At 56.0% G+C, this 25,985-nt stretch overlaps 1 protein-coding gene across 8 annotated transcripts in view; it reads right to left on the bottom strand.

The window, feature by feature from the left end:
* Positions 1-10,323: 10,323 nt before the first annotated feature.
* The window catches only part of TMEM63B (transmembrane protein 63B), a 25,380-nt gene continuing 9,718 nt past the window's right edge, over positions 10,324-25,985 (bottom strand). For 6 of the 8 annotated variants that reach the window (XM_059075241.2, XM_067006293.1, XM_067006295.1 and 3 more), the window contains 19 exons: positions 25,046-25,083; positions 23,923-24,065; positions 23,771-23,822; positions 23,200-23,308; positions 22,516-22,586; positions 18,806-18,886; positions 18,096-18,219; positions 17,384-17,517; positions 17,166-17,303; positions 16,872-17,025; positions 15,828-15,934; positions 15,526-15,612; positions 15,215-15,280; positions 13,819-13,981; positions 13,150-13,255; positions 11,997-12,164; positions 11,646-11,761; positions 11,399-11,479; positions 10,324-11,110 (listed from right to left, as the gene is read on the bottom strand). In XM_059075241.2, coding sequence (XP_058931224.1) covers positions 10,919-11,110; positions 11,399-11,479; positions 11,646-11,761; positions 11,997-12,164; positions 13,150-13,255; positions 13,819-13,981; positions 15,215-15,280; positions 15,526-15,612; positions 15,828-15,934; positions 16,872-17,025; positions 17,166-17,303; positions 17,384-17,517; positions 18,096-18,219; positions 18,806-18,886; positions 22,516-22,586; positions 23,200-23,308; positions 23,771-23,822; positions 23,923-24,065; positions 25,046-25,083 — 2,130 coding nt within the window. In that variant the 3' untranslated portion in view covers positions 10,324-10,918. The remainder of the gene's footprint in view (positions 11,111-11,398; positions 11,480-11,645; positions 11,762-11,996; positions 12,165-13,149; positions 13,256-13,818; positions 13,982-15,214; positions 15,281-15,525; positions 15,613-15,827; positions 15,935-16,871; positions 17,026-17,165; positions 17,304-17,383; positions 17,518-18,095; positions 18,220-18,805; positions 18,887-22,515; positions 22,587-23,199; positions 23,309-23,770; positions 23,823-23,922; positions 24,066-25,045; positions 25,084-25,985) is intronic. The other 2 variants (XM_067006297.1, XM_067006298.1) reach the window with 1 other exon arrangement.

Below are 25,985 nucleotides of genomic sequence, written 5' to 3'. Positions count from 1 at the left end.
TGAACCCAGAGCTCGCAGTCCCCCAGCCTCAGGAGACACCCCGGCACTCTTTCCCAATTCACCCCCTGCCCCCAGCTCTCCTGCCCCCCACTCACCGAGCACCCCCTGGCAGATGTCGGTCGGGCTGACACCATGCACAATGAATTGAGGATTGCTTGTGATTTGCTGCAATGAAGGAATAAAGGTTTCAGAGAGCCCAGGACACACCCACCCTCCCAAGCTCCCTCCCACCTTCCTGGGGAATGCTGCTGTCTCTTGGGGTTCTAGGGGAACCATGCATGGGGGGAGGCAGGGGCAACTTGGCCTAATTGTAGGCTGTGATGGCAAAGGTCGGTGAGTGACCTTCCCAGGGGTTTTCTGAGAGGTTTTACTTAAGCATGTCCCGAACCGTCCCCTGCCTTGATGGAAATGGAGTCTAGTACAGAGCCAAGAATCTAGGGCGGTGGGGGCTTGGAGTGTATCCAAGTGACTGGGACGTCCCTACTACCCCCACCCCCCATGAGTCCATGCCTCCCTTCCCAGTGCCTACACTGGGCCGCTGCCACCTGATGTTCTGCACGTGTTTGGAGTTGGGGCCCAGTTCCTTGAAGCCCAGTGAACTGGGTTCAGCGGGGAAAAAGGGGTCCTTGAACAGCTCCCCCTTCCGCAGGCAGAGTGCTCGCAGCTCCTCAAAGCTCTGGTTGTTGTAGTTCTGGGCACTGTGCTGCTGGCCCATGCCCTTGGCCTTGAGTCGGTTCTGGCTTATGTGAGCCACCATCCCCTTGTTGGCGAAAACGGTCTCCACTTAACAATCAAAAGACAAATAACCCGATCAACAAATGGACAAAGGATCTGAATAGGTGTTTTTCTGAAGAAGATGCACAAATGACCAATAATCACATGAAAAACTGCTCAACATCCTTCGTCAACAGACAAATGCAAATCAAGGTCACAATGAGATACTACTTCACATCCACTAGGATGGCTCTGATCCAAAAGACTGGTAATAACAAGTGTTGGTGAGGGTGTGGAGAAATTGGGGCCCTCGGACGGGACGCTGCTGGTGGGGATGTAAAAGGGTGCAGCCACTTTGGAAAACAGTCTGGCAGTCCCTCAGTTAAACACAGAATTACCATATGATCCAGCAATTTCCCCTCTAGGTATATATACTCAAGAGAAATGAAAATATATGTCCATACAAAAAAATTCTGCACAAATGTTTAGAGCAGCAGCAACACTCACAATAGCCGAAAAGTGGAGAAAACCCCAAAGTCCATTAGCTGATGAATGGACAAACAAAATGAGGAATACACGTGCAGTGGAATATTACTCAACAATAAAAAGAAATGAAGCACTGAGACATGTTACGACATGGATGAATCTTGAAAACACTATGCTAGGGCTTCCCTGGTGGCGCAGTGGTTGAGAGTCCACCTGCCGATGCGGGGGACGCGGGTTCGTGCCCCGGTCCGGGAGGATCCCACGTGCCGCGGAGCGGCTGGGCCCGTGAGCCATGGCCGCTGAGCCTGCGCTTCTGGAGCCTGTGCTCCGCAATGGGAGAGGCCACAACAGAGAGAGGCCTGCGTACCGCAAAAAAAAAAAAAAAAAAAAAAAAAGGAAAACTATGCTAAGTGAAGACAGCAGCCACAAAGGATCACATACTGTATGATTTCAATTATGTAAAATGCCCCAAACAGGCCAATCTATATAGAGACAGGAAGTATAATCATGGTTGCCTAGTGCTTAGAGGATTGGGGGTTTGGAAGTTGATGGCTAAAGGGTGTGGGGTTTCTTTTGCGGGAGAATGAAAAGGTTCTAAAATTGATTGTGGTGACGGTTGCACAACTCCGTGAATGTACTGAAAACCACTGATTGTACATTTTAAATGGGTGAATTGTATGGTATGTGAGTCATAGCTCAATAAAGCGGTTTAAAAAAAAGACCTCCAGACCATGCAAACAGACACTGCCTTTTGGGGAGAGTGGAAATTATGGAGTGCAGCGGGCAGGAGGGCAGAGGGGAAGGGGCTGCTCGCGAGGGAGGGTCCAGTTAGGGAATAGCCCAGTGGGTGGGGTGGCTGGGTCTCTGAGAGGAAAAGTCAGGCGGGCTGACAGGTCCTGAGCCAGCTGGCGGCTGGGGACCCAGGATCCCTCCTCCCCCAGAGGGACTGCAACCTCTTATACCCTTCCTGAGTATGCCCTCTGTGGGACTGACTCCCCCCTGCCACCAGCAGGGGACCCAGGAGGAGAGCGTGGAGGAGGGGCGAGAGGAGCGGAGGTCCACTCTGAATCTCCAGTCCTACCCTTACCCAGGCACCCGGGGCCTGCGCACCCCCATCTCCCCACATTCTCAGCTGCCTCTGGAATAAGGAAGTGCTTGGGGGAAGGGAGGAAGGATGTGGTCTAAGTTCAACAGAGCCCAGTTGGGGCCGGGGTGTGGGAGGAATCCAGAGTGAGGAAAAGAAGGGGGGCAGCTGCAGAGGGGGGCAGGGGGTCCTGGGCTGTCCAGAGGTGAGACTGGATTGGGCCCAGAGAGGGGTGCCTTCCTCAGAGGCGGGAGCAGGGGGTCTCAGCTACGCTTCCTCCCTCGAGCGGACAGGCAAGAAGAGTTAGAACAGCAGAGCTGACAGTCCTGAGCGCCTGCTCTGTGCAGGGCCCCGAGAGAGGGCCACGTGGTGCCCAGGGTGACAGGAATAGGAAGCTGGAGCTCGGAAGCTGGGTCGAAGGTCACAGAGTGAGGGCTGAGGTGGACTAAGCCTGACCGCAGACCCCAGACTGGGCTTGTGACCTTCACCCTACGCTGCCCTGGAAGGAGGTGCCTCTCCCCTGTGGGAAGGCCTGGGGACCCAGAGCCATCTCCCCATCCTAGTCAACTAAGGAGGTCACGGGCCATTTGTGACTCAGCTTGTCTGATACCCCCTTACTCTTCCCATTACCCAAGCAAGCAAACCCATTCTCCTGTCCCTCACCAGCCTCTCCTGGGACTTCCCTGGTTTCAGGAATGACTCCTGTTCCCTCCACTTATTAGCCTGACAAACCCACCAGCCCAGTGCCTTGGAGCACAGGCTGCCTTTGTTCTTCAGCTGCATCGACTGTTCCTGCCTCAGTGCCTCTGCTTGGAACCATTCCTCATCCTATGCACACATCTGTCCCCTGGGAAAGTCCTGGCTCAATGCCACCGGCTCGGTGAAGCCTCCCCTGACGCCTGTGCAGAGTCGGGGCTGCCCTGGTGTCCAGCACTCTCCTTTATTATGACACCCATCCCTGCCTGGCCTGTCTGTCCCCCCGCTGGCGATGAGCTCTCAAGGGTGGAGGTGGGGTCCCCTGTCCACTGCTGGGTTCCCTCAGTCTTACACTGCACCTGACCCAGCAGGGGCTCAGAAACGCTTTCAGGGGATGAATGAGTGACTGCTTTGCAGACAGTAGTAATTTTTCATCTATGTTTGCAAATCTATGTTTTCTCTCTCCTGCCCTGCTCCCCAATTCCCTGTTCCACTCTAGCTCCACATGTATCTTGGTTATTGGTTGCCTCCCTCATAGAATGAATGCTCACGCAGGCAGGGATTTTGGTCTGTTTTGTTTGCTGCTGTATTCCTGCTGCTGTATTGTGTACATAGTAGGTGATCAATAAATACTTCGAAGGGTGTTCTTGGCAGCTTCTGTAGGGAGGAGGTCGGTGTATCTCAGTTTCTCCCACAGGAAGAGGGCCCAATAACAATCTGTGAAGGGAATGGGTGGGCGTGTGCTTCATCCCTGGGACACCCCCATCCATTAGGGAGAGCCCCCTAGCAGATGCCCAGTAAATGGTGGGACCTGCAGACTCCAGTCCAGCACTGTCCACAGGCCATGACTGGGCTGGGGACCGTAAAGGGCTCAGCTCAGCCCAGGAAAGCCAGAGTGCTGGTGCAGGGAATGACAAAGGTCTTGGCTACAGCAGAGAGGTCTCTGGGGTCCCTTGGGGGTCCCTGAGGCCTGGAGGCTTCTGGCCCCCACTAAGAAAATTTCATTGGCTGTAAGGATTTGGGTGAGCTTGCTGAAGAAAGACTTGGAATCCTGTCCTTTGCTTCTTCCTTAAAGCCTGTGGCTTGTGATGAGAAGATAGTAGGAATCCTCCCTCCGTTATGAAAGTAACTAGCACTTACACAGCATTTATAAAAGTAAAAATAGTTATCAGAGTTTGAGGACTCAGCGCATGCCTGCATGGCTCTAAACACTTTATGCGCATTAACTCATTGAATCCTCACAACAGCTCTGTTAGTTAGGTTTATTATTATCGTCTCCCTGCTTCAGAGGGAGAAACTGAGGCACACAGGCTGCACACCTGGCTGGCAGCAGAGTCAGGGTCACACCTAGGCAGGCTGGTCCATGCTCTCACCCATTACCCTTACTGCCTTTCAGGGAGGGAGCCTCGGTGGAGGGGCAGAGGCTGTGCTGGAGAGAAGGACAAATGGTCAGCAGGTCCGGGGCCATCCCTTCTTCCATCTTACTACAGCCTCTAGGTGGTCTTTCTTGAGCTTCTTCCCTGGGCTGGGAGGAGAGGTTGAGGATGGTGTTGGAAAAGGGGTCAGGAGGTAGCTTACTTCTCTTTAGCAGAGCTCATGCCCTGGGCTGCACCAAGCCAGAGTGGATAGCTGTGTGAACTTGGGCAAGTTGCTTTACATCTCTGAGCCTCGGTTTCCTCATTTGCATGAAGAGGTTGCTATATCCTATCTTGAAGTATGTATCAGGATTAAATAATGCAACATACATGAAAAAGACAGGTGTTCCGTAGGTGCTCAGACAATGTTAGTTGTCTTCTCCCCACTGATCTGGCTGGTCAACTAGTTAGTATTTATCGAGCTCCTAGCAGGATCACATAGCCCCCTGCATACCCCTCTGTCACAGGACTTAATGATCATAAGGACAGGGTCCTGAGAGGAAGGACAAAGAACATCCATAAGAGAGAAGAGAATCCAGAACTTGTTTTGTTTCACCGCTGGGTCCTCACCCCATGTTGCCAGCTGTCCTGGGTGGGTGAACCAGAGAAGGTGAGTCAGCGGTTCTCACCAAGGGGTTGGGGGTGATCACATCCCCAGGGAACACTTGGCGATGTCTAGAGACATTTTTTCACTGTCTTAACAGGGGACTGGGGTGTGGAAGCTACTGGCATCCAGTGGGTAGAGGCCGGGATGCTGCTAAACATCCCACAGTGCACAGGACAGACCTTACAACAAAGATTTATCCTGCCCCCAGATGTCAAGAGTGTGGAGGGTGAGAAACATGGACTGAGTGAATGGCCCACGACCCCGCATGGTGAGGGAACCCTCCATGCCCTTCCGCCATGGGGCTGCCCTCTGCCCGGCCGCCCACAGCAGTGAACATACCCAGCTCTCCAGGGGGTCTGGAAGGACCACAGAAGGTGCTGGCGTCTCAGAAAATTGGAGAACGTCCCCCCCGCGCCCCCCCCCCCCACTTCACTACAGTTATCTCCCAGAATGTCTCAGAGCCAGGGGTATGGGCAAGCTGAGACAGACAGACAGACAAAGCCGGCTGTGGGAAGGACAGGCAGATTGCCAGAGCAATATGTGAAAACAAGGTGTGAATGTATAGGACGATTTTTGGACAAGACAGGGCATGTCTTGTCTTCCCCCGTCAGACTGGGGACCTGTAGATTTAGGGACAGCTTAATTTCCAGAGCTGAGAGCAAGCGAAGATGTTGTCTAGACTGGGCTTGGGGTCGCCCCTTCGGCCTGCACTTCCCAAGAAGCCTGGAGGCTGGGTCTAGGGTGCCCCTTATTTCTCTAACAGCCACGGCCATGGCCACGGGGGCTTCCCTCACACAAGCCTGTTTCCCAGGTGGCTGTGACAGCGCGGTGGCTGGGCCCTCTCCTCTCCCCGACTCCAAACTCTCAGTGGTGACAACGAGGGTGGGCTCCTGCAGGTCTGACCATCCGTGGCCCGTTTTTTCCCAAACCAGCTGAGGAAGAGGCCTAGCTCCTGTGTCTCAGGAGCATCCAGTCTGATGGAGGAGTCACCCTCAAGGGGACACAGCCCCTTCCCTGGGGGGAGGCCCTCGTCTGCCAGGGACAGGAGTGGGACAAACCCCATCAACGCCTACCTGGGGAGTGCATCATGCTGGTGGCTCGCATGGTGCTTGACAGTTGAAGGTTCTCGGGGGAGGGGCCGGAGGACTCCCCCCCCCCCCCCGCCCACCCAGAACTCTCCAACTGCAGTGGGATTCCTAGGTCAGTGGCACGTTTTTGTTTTTTAATTAATTTATTATTTTTGGCTGCGTTGGGTCTTCGTTGCTGTGCGTGGGCTTTCTCTAGTTGTGGCGAGCTGGGGCTACTCTTCGTTGCAGTGCGCGGAGTTCTCGCTGCGGTGGCTTCTCTTGTTGCAGAGCACGGGCTCTAGGCGTGCAGGCTTCAGGAGTTGTGTCTCGCGGGCTCTAGAGCGCAGGCTCGGTAGTTGTGGCGCACAGGCTTAGTTGCTCCGCCGCACGTGGGATCTTCCTGGACCAGGGCTCGAACCTGTGTCCCCTGCACTGGCAGGCAGCTTCTTAACCACTGCACCACCAGGGAAGTCCAGTAGCACGTTTTTAACAGCTGCCTCCTTCCCACTTGTCCCCCCACAAGCTGGTGCTGTCGCTAATCTGGCCCCTTCCATCTGCCTTGTCCCCACCCACCAGTTCAAGGGCCATCTCCCCATGGGGACAGGCGACCCAGCACCCGCACTCTGGAGGTCACCACGAGGCTGGCTGTCCTCACCGTATCATCCCGTTAGGATAAGTCTGAGACCCTCTTCTTCCGCCCACGGCTGACAGGAAGGTGCTGTCCCTGACACACCAACCAGACCTCTTTATCTTGAAAGCCTCCTCGTTTCCAGAAGCCACTGACATGGCGTTCTCCCTGTGCATCTCTGTGTCTTCACATGGCCTTCTCTGTGTCTCTCTCCTATTCTTATAAAGACACCAGTTGTATTGGATTAGGGACCCACCCTTTTCCAGCATGACCCTATTTAAAAAAAAATTTTAATTTTATTTATTTTTTATACAGCAGGTTCTTATTAGTTGTCCATTTTATACATATTAGTGTATACATGTCAATCCCAATCGCCCAATTCATCACACCACCCCCCCCCCACGGCTTTCCCCCCTTGGTGTCCACATGTTTGTTCTCTACATCTGTGTCTCAATTTCTGCCCTGCAAACCGGTTCATCTGTACCATTTTTCTAGGTTCCACATATATGCGTTAATATACGATATTTGTTTTTCTCTTTCTGACTTATGGCACTCTGTATGACAGTCTCTAGATCCATCCATGTCTCTACAAATGACCCAATTTTGTTCCTTTTTATGGTTAATATTCCATTGTATATAAGCACATCTTCTTTATCCATTTGTCTGTCGATGGGCGTTGAGGTTGCTTCCATGACCTGCCTATTGTAAATAGTGCTGCAGTGAACATTGGGGTGCATGTGTCTTTTTGAATGATGGTTTTCTCTGGGTATATGCCCAGCAGTGGGATCAGCATGACCCTATCTTATCTAATTACTTCTGCCATGACCCTATTTCCAAACGAAGTCATATGCTGAGGTATTGGGGATTAGGATTTCAACAAATCTTTTGGGGGGATGCAATTCAACCCATAACATTCTTCTTGGCATGGTTAGGCTACTGGCATGCCTCAGAGCAGGTGATGGGGGTGTTTCTGGCTTCACTCCATGACCCTGGGGGAAGGTGTCTGGTACCATGCCAGTCATTTTGGCCTAATTGTGGGTCCTTGAGTCATCACTCTCCAGGTCAGTTTTCTCAGCTGAACACTAAAATGTTTGAATGAGGCAAGATGTCCTGCCTTTAAGCTCCCATAACATCCTAAGATTTTTTCACCCTGTCCTAGCTCCACTGTGTACAGGTTGCGTTAGCTGGGGCAAGTGACATCTCGGCCATGGGCCTCACGCTTCTCATCTATAAATTTGGAATAGGGCACCTCTGAGGACTTAATTACAGGCCCATCTCATTTTATTGTGCTTCGAAGATATTGCATTTTTTACAAATTGAAGGTTTGTGGCAACTCTGTGTCAGTTAAGCAAGCCTAGCGGGGCCATATTTCCAACAGCATTTGCTCACCTTGTGTCTTTGGGTCACATTTGATTTTATTATTTATTAATTTATTTTTTTGTGGTACGCGGCCCTCTCACTGTCGCAGCCTCTCCCGTTGCGGAGCACAGGCTCCGGACGCGCAGGCTCAGCGGCCATGGCTCACGGGCCCAGCCGCTCCGCGGCATGTGGGATCTTCCCGGACCAGGGCACGAACCCGTGTCCCTTGCATCGGCAGGCGGACTCTCAACCACTGCGCCACCAGGGAAGCCCTGGGTCACAGTTTAGTATTTAGAACTTACCACCAGCAAAAAGATTACAACTTGCTGAAGTCTCCGATGATGGCTAGCGTATTTTGCAATAAAGTATTTTTAAATTAAGGTATGTACATTTTTTTTAGACATAATGCTACTGCACATTAATAGACTACAGTGTAAACGTAACTTTTATGTGCGCTGGGAACCCCCCAAATTCGTCTGACTTGCTTTATTGCGATATTTGCTTTACTGTGGTGGCCTGGAACGGAAACCCCAGCATCTCTGCAGTCTGCCTGTAGTTCACTCATAGAATGTGCTAAGAACAGTGCTGGCCCTCGCGAGCACTCCCATCTCTGTCTGGCTTGTCGTGCCCTCAGCTGTGGGTGCCCAGGAGGCAGCCTTGCTCCTCACTGTGTCACCGGTGCACAGTAGGTCCTCAGGATGGTTTGATGGAGGGATCAAGGGTGAGACTGCTCTTTGTGGCCTCTGGGGACTGCTGTGTGTGCTCCCTGCTGGAAACTCAGCCAGTTTCTTCCCATCCACCGGCTGGCTCTCTGTTCCCTTGCCCTTGGCTCGGCAGCAACTCCAGCCCTGGGACTTTGGGATGCCTGCCCCCTGGGGTTCACATTTCCCAAGACCGTGGATCTGACACACAGGACATCCGGGCGATTTTTATCAGGCTTTTCTCTGTTTGCTGTCCCCACTGTTGGCCGTTTCTTGCTGACAGTCTGCAGGCCTTTGGGGTACCTGCTTCTTCCTCCTTCTCTGCCTCCTCTGAGTCTCCCCTCCCTTCTGGGAGTTCTTAGACTCTCTTTCTTGTTTTCTGCAGTGGGCGGTGGGTGGCAGGTGGGCAGGAGGGTGCTCCAGGGCCTTAGGGGTCACCTGGTCATGCTCCCTGAGTTTACTGATATGGAAACAGGTCCAGAGAGGAGAGGTGGCTCCCCTGGGGATGCACACGGCAGAACCAGGACTGGAGTCCAGGTCGTCTGGCTCCTGTTATACACGCTGTACACTCTGTGGGCCTCTGCAGGGCGGGCTAGAATGGTCACAGGAAATTTCTTAGAAGGTGAATTTGAGTTGGATGTGAGAGGATGGATCAGACTTGAACTGGAGGTTCTGGAGACCCTCCCTTTCCAGTCTCCCTCCCCGTCCAGTCTCCCTCAGGAGAACCTCTCCAAGATCCCTCCCAGGCCGGTATCCTTGGGCAAACCCCATACCCTCCCTGAGCCTGTGTCATCACTCATAAAAAGAGGAAAACCACACCTGCTTTGTAGGTACTATTAGTGAGCACAGTATTAATTACAGCTGACGTTTATGGGGTGTTTACCATGTGCCGGGCACTGGGCCACGTGAGCACTAGACATATATTATCCCACGTAACTCTCACAGCAAACCCACGCCTGACCTCACAGCCAGCTCTGAGAAGTAAATGCTTTAAAAAGCATAGAAGTCACTTAGTGTAATTCCAGGCACATAATAACCACTCAATAAATTGCATCGACAATGACAACAAATAATCATCACAGTATTTAGTCGACTCCTGTGGCCCTATTTTCTTGCCTCTCCCCCTCCAGAGCAGCCCACTAAAAGTCCCTCTCTGGAAGCAGCTGTCCTGGGATCTTCCTCCTCCAGGAAGCCTTCCTGGACCACTGTGGAACTTGTGGCTCTGCACGACCTTTTTCCCCTGAATCTCTGTCCCATTTGTGTGGGTCTCAGCAATTCAGAGTGTGCGCCCATGTCCCTCTTCCTCTTTCTGGGTGGTCCCACAGTTTCCTCAGGGCAGAGGGTAGAGGCAGAGGTGACAGGTGGTGGAGAGGCTGGCATTGTGAATATAGCAGGCCCCTCCTGCTACTCTCTCCTCTCTCTGATGGAGAAACTGAGGCTCCACACAAGAAGTCTCTTGCCCAGGTCACATGTGGATGCTGACCTCACAGGTCCTCCAGACCAACAGAAGGGTGGTTGGACGCCAGCCGTGTGTCCAGGGCAGCAGCGCAAATCAGACACCTGCCTTGGAGTTTTTCTTTCCATTTTTATTTTAAAGGAAGAAAAAAAACCAACAGTGCAAAACCCCATTTTCCAGTGTCAGCCACACCCACCCCCCACCCCCAGGTCACCCCCCTGGCTTGGGGCCTGACTCTTCCTCCCCCAGCACCCCTTCCCCTCTCATGCAACCCCTTAGGGGCTGGAGGCTCTACTTCCCTGGAGTGCTAGATCCCAGGGAGACTTGGGGGGGGAGGTAAGAACTGGGGGGGCAGCCCCTGATCCACCTGCCCCCAGCAGGTCTCCAGCCAGTACCCCCCTTGGCTCTTATTAACTCTTTCCTGATCACACTGGTAGCCCAGGGGGGCACTGATCTGGGGGGAACCCTGTCCACACCCCTCTTTGCCCCGGGGCCGGCTCGGGGCTCTCCTCACTGAGGTTGGGGGGTTCCCTCCCTCCCTCCATGGTGGGGGAGAGCGGTGAAATCCCCAGGTTTAAATACCTTAATGAAAGCAGGGGGTGGGAACGGAAGGGGCTTTAGATCTAATAAATTATTAGCGTTTTAGTGTCCGTGGGGGGCGGGGTGGGTGGGGGCAGGGCGTGGCCTCCAGGGCCCTCCCTCCCCTTACTGGTGAATCTCGTTCTCTATGAGGCTGTCCTCACAAGACTGGAAGTCTGTGTCCGTGAGGCCGTCAGGTGGCATCAGCAGGTCCTCATCTTGGGATGAGGATGATGGGGGCTCGTCCCCTGAGCTCCCAGGACCCCCATCCCCATCCCCGTCAACTTCTGAGTCCTGCAGCACCTGAGCGATGTATTTCTGAAGGGGGAGAAGGGTGGCGGGTGAGGGTGGACAGCTGCCCCTCGTGGGGAAGGGGTGAGGGGGGGACGTCACGGCCTGTGAGGGGAGGGGCGGTGACCCTCTTCCTAGGGCAAGGTGGGGCAGCCCCCAGCTGGTGAAGCCAGATCCCTCCCTACCCCTGCTCAACACGGCCCCGGGGCGTGGAACAGGCTTCCCTTTCTGGATGACAAATGGCACACCCAGCTTCGGGGCTGGATCTCCACCAGAGGCTCTTGCCCACACTTGGCCGTGGAGCAGGGCACTCACCGCAGATTTGGGGACAGCGGCAGCACTGGGGGGCCGTCCATTGCTTCTGGGGTCCACGGTATCTGTCTCCGTGTGCTCAATCTTGAGGGGCCCAGAACGAGTCAAGCAATGGGGGGAAGGCCCTGGCCCTCAGCCACAATCACGACCTCACTCTCTCTTGGCATCCCTGCCCTCAGCTCCCAATGCCCCAACCCCACCCTGCTGAGATTCTGCCCTCGGCCACCTCCCTGCCCGCCTTGCCCCACACCTTGTAGTTGTGGGCACTGAGGTATTTGAAGTGTCCGAAGCAGACGTGGCAGAGACAGATGACGATGGTGATGACCAGGACCACGAATGTGAACATGGACGTGGGGGCTAGAAACCCTGGTGTCGGGCGGGCAGAGAAAGGGCCGTTACCTCTCCTCCGGGTCCCCGTCCCACGGGCTTTGGCTCCCTCCGAACGCACTCCCACGCTCGCATACGTTGGGGCCTCTCCCGGGCCACGGGCCTGCGACCCCCGGCCCTCGTGGCTCCCGTGGCCTGCTCTGCCTCGACTCTGGCGGGAGTCTCCTCTGCCCACCGTTCACCCCAGTCCCCGAGGGTGGGGGGCGGCCCTCACCCGTGCGCATGGTGGAGAAGAAGAGCAGCCAGAAGAGGCACAGGATGGGCGCAGCTACCACCTGGTTCACAGCCCCTGAGTGGATCTTCTTGTCCAGCTTGGCCGGCAGGTAGGCGTAGTAGAGATTGTACCTGTCTACCAGGTGCTTCAGCAGCATGTACATGAGCCCTGGGGGAAGCCACATGGGCCCTGACCTCGAGCTGCCGGACCTTTGTGTGTCTGTCGCGGGTTGTTCTGGGCCTTTTGAGGTCACTGAAGGGCTGGCCCCCCTTCTTCTGCCCCAGGCCCGGTAGAGGATAGAGCCCCAATCCCCTCGCAGGACCACGGAACCTCAGCTTCCACTGCTTCAACCCCTTCACTCTGCAGCCCCTCCCTAGGAATTCTACTATTAGGAATCCATTTGTTTGGGTCAGCAAGCATCCTCTTAAAACCCATATCGTTCTTCCTATCTCTGCCCTTAAACAGACGAGTAGAAATTAGGTGGTAAGTTCCATTTTCCGGGAGGTTGAGGGGACGGGAAATTTCAAATGAGGACAAGGTGGTTAGTTTGAGAGTTTGAAGCCTTCAATAACCAGGGAGGGTGGCGAGGGGTTAGGATGTTAGTGGGGGGAAAGGAGAGGCCACCAGTGGGGGGTGATAATTGGGGTGAAGAGAAACTTTGCTAAATTTCTTCAGAAGAGGGACTTGCCCAGGTCACATGGTACAGCTACAGCAGGGTATTTCCATGAGTGGTAAGGACCACGCCGAAAGGTCTTTCTTGAGTTTACGGGGCTGTGTACAAGTGTGCCCATGGATTCTGTGTAGGACTGTGTGTGTGCGTGTGTACGTGTGTGTACACCTCAGTGGGCCTGGGATGTGTGTCCAAGTATATCCACCTGAGTGAAGGCACTGGTGTGAGCAAACATGACTGTGTTGGGGAGACTTGGCCCAGGGCACCAGCACACGAGCTGAGTCCAGCCCGAGCTGAGATGGCTTTTCCCCTCCTCCCCCCTGGCCGAGCCCCAGACTGAGCCAGGGACCGGGCGGGAGGCCCGAGGGGCCGGTCTCCCAGCCGGGGCCCTGTCCACTCGGGTGGCCTGCCTTGCTAGAGTGGAGCGGGAGAGGTCCTGGGTCCCCCCGAGCAGGGCCCAGGTCCCGGCGCGGCGGTGCCTACCGAAGGGCACGATGATGGGGCAGGTGATACTGTAGGTCATGACCACCGTGAAGACGCACATCATCCAAGCGTAGGCTGCGCCAAACTGGAACTCGTAGGCCTGATGCTGGGGGGGAGATGGGCAGGAGGGTAGCTCGGGGAGGGGCGGACTGGAGGGGCTCAGGGCAGGTGGGAAGTGGGAGGGGCTAGGAAAGAAGCCAGTGGGGAAAGGAACCCAATGTCCGGGGCCAGGCAGAACAAAGCCGATGGAGAGAGGGGCTGTGGCTGAGACGGAGGTCAGGGCGGGCACAGTGATAGGGCGTCAGGAGGGGCCTTCGAGGCATGAGGGGCTGGCAGGTTGGTGGGCTTGGGAATGGGATGCCCAGAGCCCTCGTGTGGGGTTAGGGCAGAGGCACCCTAGGTCTAGACCCAGACCTCCCCCAGCCACCGTCACAGAACAGTAGACTGTCAGAACTGGCGGGGACCTTCAGGGTTAGCTGTGTCAACCTGTCACTGTACACATGGGAAAACTGAGGCCCCAGATGGGAAGAGGGTAACCCAAAGCCACGGAACTCGCTGCCCAAGTCTCAGCACCCCGGGTGCCCCCACACTCTAGCACGGCGGCCACTGTTTCTGGTTGGGCCCACTAGGGGGCGCTGTGCGGACCGCGGCTGCCCCGGGTGGCCCTACCCGCTTCACGTTGCGCCTCTCGGCGGCCGAGCGCGCCAGGCAGAGCCGGATCATATACATGAGCAGGCCCGGGATGCGCAGGAGGTCCATGGCGTTACCGATAAAGGCTGAGGCAATGACGTAGTTCACGAAGAACGCGCCGTTGTCCGGCAGGAACACGCACCTGCGGGCACCGGGTGCTCCAGCTCTGCACCCTTGGGGGACCCGGTGGCCCCCTGCCCACTGCCAGCGTGCCAGCACCCACAACGTGCCTTCTTCCACGTGGACCCTTCAGGTCAGCCCTCAAAGCACCTGTGTCCCAGTGCTCATTCAGTGTGAACCCCAGAGGCAGACGCCAGAGTATCCACAGATGCCTCCAAAGTAAGCCCCAGACCCCCTAAGCGTGAGTGAGCCCAGAGGCACCCCTAGAACTTGTGCCCCATAAAGACCCCCGAAGAGAGTGCTTGAGACCCCTAAGGCCACCAGTGTCCAGGGTGAGATGCCAGAGGTTCCCCCCAGCCCCCCCCGTGACCCCAAAGACCCCCAAGGGTGGGAGCCCCCGCAATACCCAGAAGCCTCCCTGCCTTAGACCTTAACTTAACCCAGAGCCACCTCCAGAGTATGAGCCTCGGACACCTCCAGAACTAAAGCTCCAGAGACTCTACCCCAGAGATCTTCAGAGGGGGAAGCCCAGGGACCTTTGTCAGTACCCATGACACCCCAAGTGTGAGACCAAGATTACCACAGATGGCCTAGAGCGACCCCTAAAGCTGGTGCCCACATAAACAGCCAAGGTTCCTGTCCCCCAAGACCCCCTCACAGGGATTCCCGGGGAAGGTGTGATTCCCAGAGAACTGCAGAGTCACAACTCTGGATGACAGCCCGAGACTTCAGAGGTGTTCCCAGAACTTGTGCACCGGAAGCACCCCAAAGTGTGAGCTCCAGAGTCCCCCATAGGCTCTCTCAGGTGTGAGCCCAAGAGCCCTCCATAGATACTCAAAGGTGTGGCTCCAGAGACCTTCAGGGATACCTCTAGAAACCCCCACGTCACTCCCACAGTACAACCAAGATCCCACTATAGACCTCTCCAAACCTCCCGAGTGAAGCTCGACTCCCATGGTTAGTCCCAGGATACAAGCCCCAAAGCCCACCATAGAAACCCCCCAAATATGGGCCCCAAAGCCCCAAATATACCTCGGGGGTGACCTCAGAATCCAGAGAGGTTCCCAACACAGACCCCGGGACATCCCATGTATACACCCAAGGCAGCCTGTGGGGCAACCTTTGGGGTGACCCTGACTGTGATATAAGCCCCCTCCTCCTCCCTGCTGCAGGGGTGGGAGCTTTGTTGCACCATCCCATGGGGGAATACCCCCCACCAATCTGCTCTCCTTCCCTGGGGACCCCGGTCACTCACTCAAACCGAATAGCTGCCTCAGCCAAGAATTTCTTGTCAAAGAGCCAGCGGAAGAAGAGGTCCAGGCTGGAGAGGAGAGGAGAGGAGAGGAGAGGGGAGGAGAGGGGAGGAGAGGGGAGGAGAGGAGAGGGGGTGTGTGGGGGAGCTGGAATGGCCCAGAACACCGGGGGAGGGGGAGGCCCATCCACAAGCTCTGGGGATCCCCCCAGACATGGGGCCCCTGGCTCTGTAGAGGAGGTGGGAGCCTGACCTCCCCCCTCCCCCTCGGGCCATCCCGGATCCCAGCTCCCATCCGCTCCTCTGAAACCCACCTGCTCAGTCCCAGCGAGGGCAGGAGCAGCACCATGAAGATGAGGAAGGTGTAGCACTTGTGCATGGTGGTCCTGTTCTCCCCAGAGCTGGGGCGGGGTGCATGGGGGGCAGAGGTTAGATGAGCCAGCCCCCATGCCTGCTCCCCCAGCTCGTATGGTGTCCCAGGAGGGTTCCCTGGGAAGGAGGGGGGCTTCCCAAGGTGAGGATGCTGGTCACCACCCCTCCTTTGCCAGCTCTGGGACCGTGTGCGCCCAGGAGGACCACAGTGAGGCGTGGTGTGTGTGTGTAGGGGGTGTCTCACCGTGTCCAGTGGGCTTCAAAGAAAGCAGAGTAGTAGACGATGGTGGGGAGCAGGGCCGAGAAGCACCACAACAGCAGGGTGGGGAAGAACTGGGTGATGATGGGGTTCTGCAAAGGGCAGAGGGGGGCAGAATGTGTCAGGTGGGGGCAGTCTAGTGGGCCCGGCTTGCTTTGCTTACCTGCCCCCTCCCCCCAGTGAGCCCTGGTTCCCCCAGCTCTCAGGGCCTCATGTCAGAAGTCCAGAACATCTGGGGGCCAGGGCCATATGTACAATCCCAGCATGAATAATAGTAGTAGTTAGCATCTCTGAACACCTACTGATCATGTATTTTCATGTATTAATTCTTACATTAATGATATTACCCTATTTTACAGATGAGTAAACTGAGGCAAAATGAGAGTCAATAAATTAATCTAGCTAGTAAGCAGTGGGTGGGGGGGATTTGAACCCAGGCAGCCTGGGTCCTATCTATCATGCTATCATCACTCAATGATTTTCAAAGTGCCTTCTCATGAACTTTGAGGTTCCAGGGAGGTTTGCAAAAGAGATGAGGGGAGAGCAGCAGAAATGCCCCCACACCCATTGCCACCTGAGCAACCTCGCTTTCCTACACTGGGTTTCATGTAAGATTCCTTTTGATGAAGGCCATCAGAATCCAAGTTTGGAAGCCAAGGATCTAGTCTGACCCTTCACTCTTTGGTTGGAGAGACTGAGGGATTTGGAGAAGGACCTTGTTCAAGGTCACATGATCAGTTTGGAATGGACCCAGGCTCTCTCTTCCCTCAGAGCCCCTCTAGGTGTGTGTAAACCCAAGGGAGGCCTCTCTTAGGGGGAAGGTGGCAGGGAGCCCGAGGGAAGTGCACAGAGGGGTTTGCAGCCCATGGTCGTGTGGCACCTTCTTAGTGGGGCTGGGCTAGAAAAGCAGAACAGGAGCTGGACTGGAGGGCATGTGGTCCACCCCCCGCCTGCTGCTGCCAGGAGGGATCTGGGGCCTGGTATCTGCGTTTGGGGACACAGTGTGGAGGGTCGGGGTGTGGGCCTTACATTGAGGTACTCCACGGGCTTGGTGACATTGAACTTGTCCATGGTGGTGATGATGATGGCCGGGGTGGTGAGGAAGAAGAGGAGGATGAAGAGGACGACATTGATGACCAGGCAGCGCAGCCACCAGATGAAGCCACGGATGGAGAGGTGCTCCCTGGGAAGGTCCAGAGGCGTCACTCCAGGGCTGGACGCCTGATCCGTCCCCAGCAACACCTAGGGCCTCCCTCTCCTCCTTCTCCCCACTGGAGCCCACGCCGGCCCCACGAAGCCACCCCGCAATCCCCCTTCGCTCACCAGTAGATGTTCTGGGGGTCAGGGGCGTAAGACACGGTCCAGTTGGAGATGTGCAGGGACTCGCTGCAGGAGGAGGAGCGGGGCTCCCCGCGGCAGGTGCAGCCCTGGCACTTACACACGTTGAAGTCCTTCAGGATGCTGGGGGAGGGGGGCACGGTTACCTGGGACTTGGAGCCCCAGCTAGTCCCTAGGGGCCGGGGCGGGTGGGCGGAGCTCACATGGCCGTGATGGTCTCATTGTGGAAGGTGACAAAAGCCATGCCCAGAGGCTTCTCGTTCACTTTCTCCTTCTCCCGCTTGTAGTCCTCCTTCAGCTTCTGCTCCAGCTTCGTGTAGTACTCAATGGCCTCCACCTGCCAGGGCGGGCGAGGCAGGGCCCTGGTCAGAGCTGCCGGTCCCTGCAGCACCCAGCGGGCACTGCCCCGAGCTGACTGCAGCCCAGGCACTGCTTTAAGCTCTCTGTCCACTCGCTTATCCTCACAACTACACTGGGAGGTGGGTACAGAAGAGGAAACTGAGGCATGGAGCAGTCCAGAGACTTGCCTAAAGCCACAGAGTTAGCAAATACAGCAAGCTGTCCTCCTGGCTGACCTCTTCTGATTTGGGGTGTGAAAACTTGGTCACTGTAGGGATAGGAGGCAAACCCAACAATGGGACTTGGGCTTCCAGGAATAGACGGGGACCTGCTTGCGGTCCGCACCCCAGCTTTGCTTCCTCCGGAAGTCTCTTCACCTTGGGCTATTTATGTGCAAGGCGTGCGTGCGTGCGTGTGCGTGGGTGTGTGTGTGTTCCTGGGGATGTGGGACGGGCCCCACCGTGGGGTGCATCCATCTTCACTGTGACCTGTCTCCCCGAGACCTTCCAACTCCCCCCTCACCCATCAGGAGTCTGGGGGCCCTGAGGCCTGAGCCGAGGCCAGGACGCCCCGTACCTGCTCGCAGCCTTGCACCACACAGCAGCAGAGGTGGCCGCAGGGCTTGGGGTTGATCATGGTGGGGACGTTGTCCTTGCTTTGGAGGTTTGTGAAGTAAAGCTTTCCCCGCTCGGCCTTCTTCCTGTGGGACCCAGGTTCCCCGGTCACCTACTGCCCAACTGGGTCTGGCTAGAGGATGGGTAGGTAGCCCAGCTCGGGGGTCATGCAGTCCATTCCCCAAGGACAGGGGCCAACTTACTCTTTGGTTTGTTTAGGATGCATAGTTCAGACATGTCCCCAGCCCAGTGTCTCCCCACCATCCCTTGAGGGGCAGAAGTTCTCCCTATAGTCTGGCCTAAGTTTCGCACACTGTAGCTGAGGGAGAGTATGTCCTCCAATGGGGTGGGGACAGTGGGCCCCTTCCCTCTAACCTCCATGCCTTGCTCTTTCCAGAGCTGAACTGACAGGCACTCCAGGGGGTGAATTAAAATCAAACGCCCCTTGGGAATTCCCTGGCCGTCCAGTGGTTAAGACTCTGCACTTCCACTGCAGGGAGCATGGGTTTGATCCCTGGTTGGGGAACTAAGATCCTGCATGCCACGAGGCATGGAAAATCAAATGTCCCGGGAAACACCTGGAAGGGGAGCCAGGCTCCTGAGTGGCAGCCAAGATGCCCTCCACACGGGCAGGGGGCCCTCGGGTGTTGCCCCTGCCCCCAGCCCCATTACCTCTCTGCATCAAGGAACATCAGGCGAGCCACGTTGTAACATGGGCGGGCTTCCAGAACCGTGCAGTTGGGGTAGGCCTCCCTGAAACACAGCCCACCATCATCCTCTGCAGGGACCCTGCCCACCCACCCCCAACTTTCCCCTGTGACCCCGTCACATTCAAGACACACAGCCTCAATGCAAGCTCCCTCTTTCTCAGTCTGCAAAAATGACAGTTCCCGAGAATAAAACTTTGAAATTCCTCCTCATGCTTATCTGAGTGGGGGGAGTGTACGCACATAGGCGGGGGCATGGACCCAGATGTGAGCGTGTACCTACGGGGCGCTGGGGACACCACAGCTGTGGTCTGATTCTTGTCTGGGGCTGTGAACCTTAAGTTGAGAGAAACTGTTTCTAGTATGGCTGTTCTCTTAACCCTGCTCCTAGAAGACCTGATTACAGTCCAACACTTAACCCTGACCATCAGCTGACCCCAACCAACCCACAACCCTGGGCTACAGATCTCTGGCCCAAGACCGACCAGAGGTTGATCCTGAAACCTGACCTGAGATTGACCTCTAATCCTGGCTGGAGACTGATCCTTTAGCCTGACCCAAACTGATCCATAACCCAGACCCAATACTGACCCTCTAATCCTGACCCGAGATTGACCCCACCTTGACTTAAGACTGACCAGATAGACTCTCAGTGCCTGGTACCTGGCAGGGCTCGAGAGATGCTTGCAGGCTGACTGGAGGAGCACTTCCTTTTCCATCCTGATCACACAGGGCTCCTTGATCCTAACCCCTAATCTAAATTGAGTCCCTGTCATTTTCTTTTTTTGTTTGTTTGTTTTTTTGGTGGTACGCGGGCCTCTCACTGTTGTGGCCTCTCCCGTTGCGGAGCACAAGCTCCGGACGCGCAGGCTCAGTGGCCATGGCTCACGGGCCCAGCCGCTCCGCGGCATGTGGGATCTTCCCAGACCGGGGCACGAACTCGTGTCCCCTGCATCGGCAGGCGGATTCTCAACCACTGCGCCACCAGGGAAGCCCCCTGTCATTTTCTTTCCTTTTTTTTTTTTTTAATTTTTAAAGAAGGTAATACCAAGCGTTAAAGATTCAGGAGACGTGGTTCTAAAGTAACAAGATGGACCAAACCCACGAGAATTTGGAAACTTAAATCTGGGATGGGGTCCTTGAAAAGCACTTCCCAGGAGGCTTCAGACTTTTCCCCAGACACTGCTATTTCTCAAACCATTTTAGGATTCCTCTTTGGAAGGGCCTTTAGCCCTGTGGCAGGCTGAGCCCTCATTTTCACCCGACTAATCTCTAATCCCCTAATCCCCGCCACACAGGTTCCCTGATTTTATACACAGGATAACCCCTGATTGTGCTGGGTCAGTCCTCCAACCCAGACAGACTGCAGACCTGGACCCCAGACCCTGCCTGATGCTGACAGCTAGCCAGGGGCTCCACGAGGACAAGGGCTGCCTCCTGCTCAGCATCATATACCCAGGCCTGGGCCAACAGCCTGCACATAGTAGGTGCTCAGTAAATACCCACTGTGCTGTGGAATGAACGGGTCAATGAAATGGTTGTTCCATAATGCTCACCGTACTGATCCTAAAAACTCCAGTTAGGACTGCAGTCTCCCCAACCCCTGCTCATAGGCTGGCTGCTAATTTTAATCAGACTGTTTCCTAAACAAAATCACCCACTGACCCCTGAAACAGACAACTTGGACAGTGACCTCCCCACTGAGCAAGGCTGGCTCTTCTTTGTCTCCCTGGGATGAAGCACATAGTAAGTGTACAATAAACAGTGTACTGGATCAATGGATGCTTGACTCTCAGGGTTCACTCCCTCACTGCACTCAGGGCTCTGCTCTGACATCACCCTGCCAGAACCCCTGCTGCCCACCCCACCGGAAACTGCAACCCTCCCTGTCCCTGCTCACCCTGTCCCTCTACCTGCTTTGGTTTTCTTCTTAGCACCTACCCCTACTTGACTAGTTCATTTCTTTTTTTTTTTTTTTGCTGAGAAGTACGGAAGCCCGGCGGGGGAAGGGGGTGGGCGCAGGCGCGGATCCGCCCCGGGGGAGGGGCCGGGCTAGCGACTAGTTCATTTCTTTGCTAACTGCCTCGCCCCACTAGAATGTAAGCAGATGAGGCCAGGGGCTTTTTCTTTGTTTCCTGCCATATCCCCAAACTCCTGCCCCAGTGCAGGCACATAGCAGGTGCTCTAAGGATCCCTGTTAGTAAAGGACTTGTCTGTACAAGCTGATGGCTGATTCCACTTGAATGGTAACATTAAAGTGTCACCTAGGGCTTCCCTGGTAGCGCAGTGGTTGAGAATCTGCCTGCTAATGCAGGGGACACGGGTTTGAGCCCTGGTCTGGGAGGATCCCACATGCCGCGGAGCAACTGGGCCCGTGAACCACAACTACTGAGCCTGCACGTTTGGAAACTGTGCTCTGCAACGAGAGGCCGCGATAGTGAGAGGCCCACGCACCGCGATGAAGAGTGGCCCCCGCTTGCCACAACTAGAGATAGCCCTTGAAACAAAGCCCAGAAATGAAGACCCAACACAGCAAAAATAATTAAAAAAAAAAAAAAGTTGTCACCTAATTCTCAGCACACACCGTCCTTTATCCTGACCCAGCCTGCCCCCTGATGCTGAGCACAGCTTGAACCCCAGATGGGACCCCAAATCATTCTCTCGCACTGACCAATGATGGACGATTCTAATTTTGGCTGCTGTTCTATAAACTGTATGAGGGCAGAACTTGTTTCTAATTGATTTATGCCTGGCACACAGAAGGTGACCAATAAATGCATGTTGAATGAAAGAGTATTCACCAACAAATGCCTGTCACAAACCAGCCCTTCTCCTGTAATACAGGAGCCTGGAATCCGACCCCAATCTAGGGGTCCTGGGATCTAGGATGACGACTGACTTCTCATCCAGACCTCACTAAATCCTGATCCTGACCAGAGACGGAGCCCTGATCCAGACCACCAATGTCTCTAATCAGAACCACTGGACAACTCCTAATACTGACCCCAGACCAATCCCTGAGCAGCCCCTGGACTGGCCCCTAAAGCTGGCCTCTGCATTGCAAACCCCCAAGAGCTTGATGGTCTTGTACTCATTTTTATAGTCCCCAGGCCATCACAGTGACCTCAACAGCACCCGAGAACACTTGCTGAATGGACAGATGGATGTGTGATAGGATCCCTAATCCTGTACACAGACTGTTCTGGCCACCTGAAGGTGTATATCCATCCCCTCACTAAGACAGACCTCCAGCTAAAAAGCGTCTCGGAGAACATGCAATCCAGGCTCTCCTGGGCTCCCTGAGGATCCACTGAAAGCCGAGGAGCTTCTCCCTGCTAGTCTGCACACAAGCTCTGGAATCCCACGCACAATTCTGAGACAGCCACACACCCCATGGGCCCGTGGACCTGGGGTCGACAATCCATGACCCTGTTCAAGCCAGGAGGAAAGGCCCAGGGGACTCATTTTTCAAGTATTTCTCCTGCTCTTTGAGGGGTCAAGTCCAGCCCAAGTGCTAGACCGCCCTGGAGTCAGAGAATTCTTCCTTAGCCTAACCTCCATCCCTCACTGCGGCCCCTGACCCCCCCGGGAGAGAGGCCTGTGAGGATGCTCTTGGAGATGGAAAGCAAAGAAGGGTCCACAGGTCCTAGGGGTGGGGGTGGAGGAGCTACTCACTCAAAATGCTTCTTGATCTTCTCTGACTCTGCATATTTGGAGATTCCGTTGATGAAGAGAGTCCGCTTCACCTGGGGTGAGATGGGGCAGGTTGGCCTTCCTGAGGCTCCGATCCGGGAGAATGCAGGGAGGGGTGGGGAACGGGTGAGCAGAGAGGAGCAGACAGGAGTAGGAGGAGGCCTTGGGAGAAGCCAGGCCCAGGGAAAGCAGGGGGAGTGTTTCTAATAGAAATCAGGCAGTGAACAGAGTGAGAGTCCCGGGCCCCTTGCTCCCTGAAGGGTTACAGAGTGGGAAGAGGGGTGTCTACTCTCAGATCCTCAGGCTGTGAGGCCCCAGCACAGTGGGTGGCATGCAGTGGGCATTCAGTACTGGTTTTGGGAGTGAATATTGCAGGAGAGCGACAATCACTCCCGTAATATCCACCGCAGATATTTCCTGCCCCGGTGCCTTCCATGCACCGCCTCACCTCTCCCCCCACCTACCTCGGGAGAGGGACTGTTCTCTCATTTCACAGATGAGGAAACTGAGGCTGGGAGAGGTAACTTAACTGGCAGGATGGTGGGGGGGGGGAAACCTGAGCTGCTGAGGCAGGATTCTAAGCCAGCTTAGGACTCAGGCAGGAGAGGCCTGGAGAGAAGGGGAGGGGCTGGGCTTGGGCGCGGACCTAGGCTCTTCTCCACTCACCAGGTCATCCTCCTTGTAGCGCATCTTGGAGGTGTGTCTGCGCATGCTGTAGACGGTGAGCAGCAGGTACAGGAAGGCGAAGGAGGTGTGCAGCCAGAGCAGGTTGTTCCTAGCAGGCAGAGGGGTGCATGGAGCCACCGGGGTTGGGAACACTCTCAGACACCCCCAACCTCCCACTGTTAGTTAAACCCTGGTACAGGGCCCCTCTAGAGCACTTCTGACCCCCTCCCAAGGAGGGCCCCACACCCCACATCCTCTAGACCCCAAGATTGTTCCATTCCAACTGAAATGTCCCCAAGAAGTCATCTCTTCATGCCCTACCTGCTGGCTATACTGCCCTCCAACCATCACCAGCCAGCCCTCCTTGGCCCGGGGTTGCACATGGCTCTTCTTTATCTGGCCGTCCCTGGGATCTGCTCCTTCTGTTTCCATCCCAAGCCCTCGGGGACCCACAACCAACCCTGCAGCCTCAGCATCTCTCCGCTGAACACTCCCTTTTTCCTCTCCTCCCTGTTCCCACCCAGACTCTGGCTGCAGACCCAGGCCTCACCGACCAGCTTTCCACCCTTACCCTGATTTCAGGTTGGCAATGGTGGTTCTCCCGAAGCTGTAGGCATTGTTCTCTGGGGGGGTTGGGAGGAGGGAGAGGACGACGGTGGGGTCAGGGCACATCCCCTCCTGCCCACTCCTCTCCCCGCCCCGCCCATCCTGGCCCTCACTGACCCAGCAGGTCCCCTGAGAAGTTGACAGGCAGCACGATGCCTACGGAGAGGACGCCCACGACCACCAGCAGCCCAATGATGTGTCGCTGGAAGGACAGGTAGTGCACAGCGTCGCCGCCACATTTATCCCGGATCTCGTCATCTCTGCAGGCGCCGGGCACGAAGGGATGCGGTGAGGACCAGGGCAACAGAGGGGCCGCTTGGCTCGCCTGCCCTTGCCCACTCCAGCCCACATCCACCCTAGCCCCTGCCAGTCTGGCAGCAGGATCGGGTTGAAAGGGGGGGCTCTGGGTCCCCCATGTTCTGGGAGGGGAGGGAGGAAAGAGGGAGAGGGAAGGGGAGGGAGAAAAAGGAAGGATGTAGAGAAAAGGGGAGGGAAAGGGAAAATAGAGGAGGAGGAGAGGGATGAGGGGGGAAGAAAGAAAAAGAAGGGGAGAAAGAAAGAAGGAAGAGATGAAGGAAGCCTGCAGAGAGGAAGAACGCGAGGAACGGGGAGAGAAGGAAGTAAGAGGATAATCTGGAAAGGGAGGACGAGGATGGTGGCAGGAAGAGGCAGAGGCGGAAGGGAGGAGGGAGGTCTGGGAAGCAGTGGCGCTTTAGGGCTGCCGGCGAAGCCCTTTAGACTTGGGGAGGGGGCCCCAGGGGCCCAGGGGCGAGGGCAGTGGTGGTGCTAACCTGTCCGGGCTTCCTGCCTCTCTCAGGGCTCACTGCCTGCCTGCCGCACTCTGGCTCCATCTCCTGACTTCTGCCTGCTGGATACTGGCTCCTGCCTGCTGCTGGCTGGCTGCTCCCAGCCTGCCTGATGCCCCCAGCCGCTAGCTGCCCAAGGCTCTGAGGTGGCGGCGTGAGCCCCCGCTCTCATGGGGTGGCAGGGGCGGGGATAGCTGAGGGCAGAGCGGGACCCCAGGCAGGGGGGTGCATAGGAGACTGTCGGGGGGTAAAGTGAGGCCGGCTTGGAGGAACAGCAGGGGCCTGGCTCCCTGGAGCAGGGAGGAAGGTGCTGGGCTGGCTAGGAGCGCTAAGGCCCTCAAAGCTGCTGGTCTCTGGACTGTGTAGGGAGATGACAGGTCTGAAGTTTCACTCTGTTTCTCTCTTTCTTTAGAGCCTGAAGACCGTTCACTTACTTTATCCTGAAGATGGCTGTCAGCCAGGAACAGAAACCCTGCGGGGACAGAGGGCTATTGGCTAGAGTCCTCACCCCACCAGCCCGAGCCTCCCTTCCCCCTCAAGCCTCCCCTCCACCCGACCCCGACCTCGTAACCACCTGCAGGCTGTGGCTCACCTGTCGCAGCTCCCACAGTCCCCACAGAAACTAGCTCATCCCCAGAGAAGGGGACAGGAAAGGTGCCAGCCCTCAGAGAAGAAAAAGGACCAAGGCCAAAGGGGGTCATCGGCGGACCCTCGTGCCCAGAGTGCAGATCCCCACGAACACCCAAGGGGGCAGCAGAACTGGAGAAAGGCCTGCAGTTGTGTGGGCCAGGGTGGGGCTGGGTGGGGTTCAGGCTTCTAGCAAGGGGCCTCAGGCCTGCAGCTAACACGGAGAGTTTGCAACGTGGCTGCCAAGAGGAGAGCAGTGGGCCACGCTGCCCAAGGTCTTGCACCTACCCTCCAGGATGCCCTGCAGGGACCAACCCAGGGTCACTGTGAGCTGCAATCTCCTGCTCTCAAGCCCCCAGGCTTGTCTTCAGACAGAGACCCCACTCAGGGCAGCGTGGGGATACGCGGGGCAGGGCTGGACAGAGAGACCCTCCCCCAACTTCCTACCGGGAGAAGGTACAGGCATAACACGCGATGAGGGAGAGAGGTGCCCTCCAGCTAAGACGCAGGACTGTGCTACCTGTTGCCAACATCACTTGAGTCTGGGAATCATCTGGACACCTCTGGCTGGCAGGGGTGATAGCTTTGCTTTGCCACTTACCAAGTATGAGTCCAACTCAGGAAGCTGACAGGCTTCTTCTGCTCTGGCGGCTACAGGAGCTGCCGCCCCCAGGGCCCAGAGCCTAAGCTGGACTATCAGTGCCACCCTAGGGCCTGAGGATTAGAGTGCTGACCAGGATTAGAGTT

Source organism: Kogia breviceps, chromosome 10 (genome assembly GCF_026419965.1).
Source record: "Kogia breviceps isolate mKogBre1 chromosome 10, mKogBre1 haplotype 1, whole genome shotgun sequence".
NCBI lineage: Eukaryota > Metazoa > Chordata > Mammalia > Artiodactyla > Physeteridae > Kogia > Kogia breviceps.
The sequence above is the reverse complement of the archived record's forward strand: the minus strand, read 5'-3'. Positions and strand labels throughout refer to the sequence as shown.